Raw genomic sequence first — 6,261 nt, 5'->3', positions numbered from 1 at the left:
TTTTCATCAACGTTCAGGCTCTGCCTCCTCCCCGGGGTTCAAGCCTGGGCTGGCAGCGCTCTTCCCCCCAGTGTTGGGTCTTGGGATTATCGCCCTTTTCCTTCCAGCCCTCAGCTGCCCGGCCAACAGCAACTACTCCCTCTGCACCAACTTCTGCGTCAACAGCTGCACAGGGCTTGAAGATGCCTCCAAATGCCCCAAAACCTGTGCCGAAGGCTGCGATTGCGATGAAGGGTACATCTTTGACGGGCACAGCTGCGTTCCCAAGGACAAATGTGGATGCTTTGTGGATGGGAAAAATTACAAGGGAGTAATCTCCTGAGTTGGGGGGGTTTGGGGGGGGGGTGTTTTGGTTTTTTTTAACATTTTCCTCCTGCCTGCGTTGCAGCACGTTGCTCCAAAGGCGACGTGTGCACGGCCCAAAGCACCATGTGGAAAAAACCACCCTCAAAATCGTCCATCTGCCAAGCGGTTCTGTGGTTTCACAGGAAGAAAATTGGGGCATTTCCGTCTCTTTTAGCGCTTGGCATAAAGGTGCTAGCACAGATGTGGATGCCCGGATAGTAGCAATGCTTTCCACAGCTGAAGGAACCATATAATAACATATTTTTCCTTCAGAGGAGGTGGAAGAGAGCAAAGGGATGGGGTTTTTCTGCTTTTTTTTTTTTTTTGCTTACAACAAAAGCGATAAATTCCTCAGCAATTTTGCATTTTGCAAAGCTGCTTATTCTCTCCAGCAGACCTCAATATGTGATTCCCCCCCCCCCTTTACATATTTTTATGCATTTATGTGTAACACAGTTTGCTCTTCTCATCGCAATGCTTTGCAACCTCTCGCCCTGCAGCCCCACGAGTCGGTCTTGAAGGATAACTGCCAGCAGCATTGCACGTGTGTCCCCGGCAAGGGCTTGACTTGCAGCCGCCACAGCTGCACTGAGGACGAAACCTGTGAAATCCGGGACGGGGTCTTGGGTTGCATCAATCAAAGTAAGGAAAAATGGGGTTGCTTGAGTGGAAAACAAACAAACAAAAAAAATGGATCTTGGAGCCAGAGCAGATCCTGGGGCTGGTCTGGATGTTTGATTTAGAGGTGTGGGCTGAGGTGCAAGCCCTACAGCAAGGGGAGATGGAGGCCACAAATCCCATCTCCAACCCTAAGAGGATCAGGGATGTGGTTGGGAGGATTTTGGAGGAGCAAAGTGCTTCAGAAAGGCCATCCCTTGGCTTTGCATCCACCCAGATGTCCTATTTTAACCATGGTGGCACCTTCTTGAAGGATGGGTGCAATCCTGGGTAACGATGAACCCAATCTTGACACTTTTTGAAGATGGGGGGGGGGTGGAGACGGCCGCAGAGGGGAAATTTGGGTTTGGTGATGGATTGTTGTGTCCCGATTTACATCTCGGAGCTGCCAATCTCCTGCCAAAGCCCAAGGGGGAGCAGAGGACACTTGGTGGGACCTCAACACCAGTGAAGACACTTGGTTTGCATAGTGACATGGGATGTGCCCCTCACCAGGACACCTCCCGTGGTTTCTCCCATGGTTTCTTCTCCTTCCAGACCCGTGCAAAGCCCTTCAGTGCCGGCCCAAGGAGAGGTGCAAGTTGAAGGACGGCCAAGCCAAGTGTGTCCCATCCCTGGTTGCCACCTGCTGGGGTTGGGGGGACCCCCACTACCATACCTTCGACGGGCTTGATTTTGACTTCCAAGGCACCTGCACCTACACCATGGCCGAATCCTGCGGGAATGACACCAGATTGGTACCCTTCAAGGTGGAGGGCAAGAATGACATCCGTGGCGGGGTGAAATCGGTCTCCTATGTGAGCTTGGCCAACATCAAGGTCTACGGGCAGCACGTCTCCATCCACCGAAAGGAAATGGGCAAAGTCAGGGTGAGTTGGCCTAAAATGGAGGGAAAATGGGCCTTTCCCTGCCTCTTTTTTCATCCATCTCTTCCCCACCTCCTTTTTCGTCCATCTCCCCCATCATGTTCAACATCCCTTCCTGCTTCATCAGGGCCACCATTATTTTTGGCTAAAATCAATCAAACTGGAATGTGGATTTTTGAAATGCTGGGATATGCTGGGAATACGCTGCCTTGCACAGGGCGACCTGAGGTTGTTTTCTGCCACTTGGGGAAGCCAAAAACACCACAGGCAGCTGCAGTAGGTCTCCAAGAAACCTCAAAGCGGGTGGGACACCCCCCCGCCCTGGGAGGTTTGCGGTGGCAGCTGGCACATGTGAGTCGGGTGAGGGAAAAGCAAAGCCCGACGAAGGCAGCGATGTCATGAAACTGGAGGGGTTTTGACCCACACAGCACCTCAGCAGCCCCTGATGAGGGTTGACTCCAAGTTTGGATCTCGCCAGGAGGGCACAGAGCTTGCGGTGGGTGGCTGCACGCTGTAATGGTGTTTGCTTGCTGCAGCGGTGATTGCACACTGCACTGGGTGATTGCACGCTCTCGTAGCGCTGCAACACTGGCTGCGCGCCGCAGCAGGTGGCTGCACGCCGCAGCGCCACGCTGTATACTTGCATTGCTACAGCGGGTGATTGCACACTGCAGCATCGCTGCAGCAGGTAATTGCATGCCGCAGCAGGCAATTACGCTCCTCAGCAGTGCTTGCACACCGTGGCAGGTGTTGGTACACCGTAGCATCATCCCAGCAAATAACTGCACTCTGCAGCACGTGATTGCATGTGGCAGCATCACCGTAGCAGCAATTGCACACTGCAGCGGGTGATTGCACGCTGCAGGATCACCACAGCAGCGATTGCGCATCAAGCAGTGGTTCCATGGCCTCAGCCTTGCTGCAGCAGCTGGTTGCATGCTGCAGAGGACAATTGCGCACTATAGCATTGCTGCAGCCGGTGGTTACACGCCGCAGTATCACTGCAGCGGGGTGTCGCATGCCACACTACGTGGTTGCATGCCATAGTGGTGGGTGCCTGTTGCGACAACTGCATCCTGCAGTGGGCAACTGCAGAAACATCGCATGCCACTGCAAGGCGATCGCACAGTGCTGCGAGCACTTGCGTGCTGCTGCATCACCAGAGCAAGGCGATTGCATGCTGCAGCACCCCAGTAGCAGTTGCCCACTGCAGCGGGCAACGCATGCCACAGCAAGGTGATTGCACACTGCAGTGAGCAATGGTTGCAGAAGCGATCGCATGCCCCCGTGGGGCAATTGCATGCCGCAGTGAGGCAGTTGCACGCCCCAAGCCCAGGTTGGTGCATGTGCATCATGCTCACCCCTGGTGCTCCCCACCCACAGGTGAATGGGGTGGTGACGCTTCTCCCGGTGAGCCTGGAGGATGGCAAGGTGCAGGTCTTCCAGAGCGGGCTCAGCGCCGTGCTGGAGACGGATTTTGGGCTCCGGGTAATGTACGACTGGAACTGGCATCTGCTCATCGACCTCCCCAGCAGCTACTACAAACACACCTGCGGCCTCTGCGGCAACTTCAACCTCAAGCCCCAGGACGACATCCCCGAGAGCGGCAGCGACATCGCCACCGTGGTGGCCTGGGCCGAAGGCTGGAAAGTCCTCGATGACGATGACCCATTTTGCTGGGATTATTGCGAAGGCACCTGCCCGGTGTGCGAGGAGGAGAAAAAGGAGCTGTACGGGGGTAACCAGTACTGCGGTCTCATCAAAAAAAGCTTCGAGGGGCCCTTCAAGGCTTGCCACGGGGTCGTCAAGCCCCAGGATTTCTACCGCAACTGCCTCTACGATGTGTGCATGAGCGACGGGGCGAAGAAAATCCTCTGCCAGGTGCTGGAGGCTTACGCGTCCACCTGCAAGAAGCATGGAGCTGTCGTGCATGACTGGAGGACGCCCTCAGGCTGTCGTAAGCAAGGGGTTTCCTCCTTGGTCTATGTGGCGGGGTGGTTTTTGCAAAGAAGGGGAATATCTAGCATGGGATGATGCATGCAAAGCACTCGGTGTTATTTGCACAGGAGAATGTCCAGCTCTGGGGCGTTGCATGCAAAGTAATTGCTGCATTTGCATGGGGTAGTATCCAGCCCTGGGATGTTGCGCGCAAAGTGCTCAGTGCGTTCACACGGTGCAGCATCCCTCCCTGGGACGCTGCATGCAAAGCGCTCGGTGCAGTCACATGGTGCACTACCCATCCCCAGGATGTTGCATGCAAAGTGCTTGTCTCATGAACTCTTTGCAATACCCATGTGATGCTGCTGCATCCTCCCCCTCTAATTGCCCCATTTCTCCCCCCCAGCGTTACCCTGCCACGAAAACAGCCACTACGAAGCCTGTGGCAACGCCTGCCCGGCCACGTGCACCAACCGGGATGCACCCGACACTTGCACCCAGCCCTGCGTGGAGACCTGCGCCTGCAACGAGGGCTACGTCCTCAGCGGCGGCCAGTGCGTGGCGGTGGCCTGCTGCGGCTGCACCCGCGACGGTCGCTACTACCGTCCCGGTGAGGAGTTTTGGGCCGAAGAGACCTGCCAATCTTGGTGCAGGTGTGACCCGGATTTGGGCATGGTGGTGTGCAAGGAAGCTGCTTGCAAGTTGGGCGAGAAGTGCGCCGTGGTGAAGGGCGTGCGGCGGTGCGTGTCTACGAGCCGCTCCATCTGCGTGGCCACTGGCGACCCCCATTACACCACCTTCGACGGGCACCGCTATGATTTCATGGGCACCTGCATCTACCAGCTGGCTGCCCTCTGCTCCGACGACCCCACCCTCGTCCCCTTCACCATCACCGTGGAGAACAACAACCGGGGCAGCCGCGCGGTCTCCTACACCAAGGAGGTCACCCTGAAAGTCTACAACATGACCCTCAGCCTCAGCCAGCTGCACCCCCAGAAGCTCAAGGTAGGGGAGAATGAGGTGCCGGTTGAGTTACAAGGTCATGGCATGGCATCTGGGTGGGCTGCAAGGTCCTCATATGGTGTTTAGTTGGGTTGCAAGGTCATTGCATGGTGTCCTGCTGGGTTGCAAACTCATTGCAAGGCATTTGGGTGGGTTGCAAGGTTGTTGCATGGTGTCCGGATGGGCTGTAACAGTTGTTGCGTAGCATTTGGGTGGGCTGCAAACTCATCGCATGGAGTTTGGGTGCGTCATGAGCTTGTTGTGTGGTGTTTAGGTGGGCTGCAAGCTCATTGCATGATGCCTGCTTGGTTTGCCAGGTCATCGCTTGGCATCTGGGTGGATTTCAAGGTTGTATGGCATACGGCTGAGTTGCAAGCTTGCTGCGTGGCATCTTGGTGGGCTTCAAAGTCATTGCGTGGCATCATGCAACCCATGTTACCCTTCCAGGTCAACGGGATCCTGGTGGATCTGCCCTTCAACCACGGCGACAAGCTCCAGGTCTACCTCAGTGGCGTCCATGGCTTCATCAAGACCGACTTTGAGGTCATCGTCACCTTCGACTGGTACAGCTTTGCCAGGGTCATCCTCCCCAACACCTACTCGGGCGCCGTCTGCGGCCTCTGCGGCAACGCCAATGGCAACCCCCAGGACGACTTAGTTTTGCCTAACGGACAGCCGGCTACTGACGAAATCCAATTCGCTGACTCCTGGAAGGTGGCCGACGTCCCCGGTTGCTGGGCTGCTTGCACCGAGGATTGCGAAGTTTGCACCGAAGCAGAGAAACGTGCCTACCGGGGCGACAAGCACTGCGGGCTCCTGGTGAAGAAGCAGGGACCCTTTGGCGCCTGCCTCAGCGCCATCGACCCAGCCCCCTACCCCCCGCCCCTTCTTTTGAAGTTGCCCTCTCCCCCCCCTGCCTCTACAAGGGGCACCAGGAAATGGTCTGCCACTCCATCAGCGCCTACGTCACCGCCTGCCAGAGCCAGGGCATCCGCATCGGGCGGTGGCGCACCGCCGCCTTCTGCAGTACGTGGGGCTGGGGGCAGGGGGATCTCCTGGGGGTTGCATGCACAAAAGTGGTTGAGTTTGCATGCACAATGCTTTTTTTTTTTGGTCTTCTTGCACGAAGGGTTGGGGGCTTGCATGCACGAGTGCTTTTTCATTTGCACAAAGGGCTTGGGGCTTGCGCGCACGAAGGGCTTAGGGCTTGCGCACACGAAGGCTTTCTAGTTTGCACAAAGATTTTGGAGCTTGCACGCACGAATTGTTTGGGGCTTACACACAAAGGCTTTCTGGGCTGCACGAAGGGTTTGGGGCTTGTGTGCATGAAGGTGGTTGGGCTTGCAAGCACGAAGGCTTTCTGGTTTGCACAGAGGGTTTGGGGATTGCATGCACGAACTGTTTGGGGCGTGCATGCACGGAAGCTTTCTGG

At 56.3% G+C, this 6,261-nt stretch overlaps 1 protein-coding gene across 1 annotated transcript in view; it reads left to right on the top strand.

Moving 5' to 3' along the window:
* Positions 1-6,261, top strand: part of LOC103926307 (IgGFc-binding protein-like) — a 36,054-nt gene that overhangs the window by 11,519 nt on the left and 18,274 nt on the right. The window contains exons 9-15 of the mRNA XM_009335171.1: positions 108-310; positions 846-987; positions 1,561-1,892; positions 3,273-3,846; positions 4,234-4,832; positions 5,277-5,696; positions 5,756-5,855. Of these exons, the coding sequence (XP_009333446.1) occupies positions 108-310; positions 846-987; positions 1,561-1,892; positions 3,273-3,846; positions 4,234-4,832; positions 5,277-5,696; positions 5,756-5,855 (2,370 nt within the window). The remainder of the gene's footprint in view (positions 1-107; positions 311-845; positions 988-1,560; positions 1,893-3,272; positions 3,847-4,233; positions 4,833-5,276; positions 5,697-5,755; positions 5,856-6,261) is intronic.

Source organism: Pygoscelis adeliae, unplaced genomic scaffold (genome assembly GCF_000699105.1).
Source record: "Pygoscelis adeliae isolate BGI_AS28 unplaced genomic scaffold, ASM69910v1 Scaffold70, whole genome shotgun sequence".
Taxonomy (NCBI): domain Eukaryota; kingdom Metazoa; phylum Chordata; class Aves; order Sphenisciformes; family Spheniscidae; genus Pygoscelis; species Pygoscelis adeliae.
The sequence above is the reverse complement of the archived record's forward strand: the minus strand, read 5'-3'. Positions and strand labels throughout refer to the sequence as shown.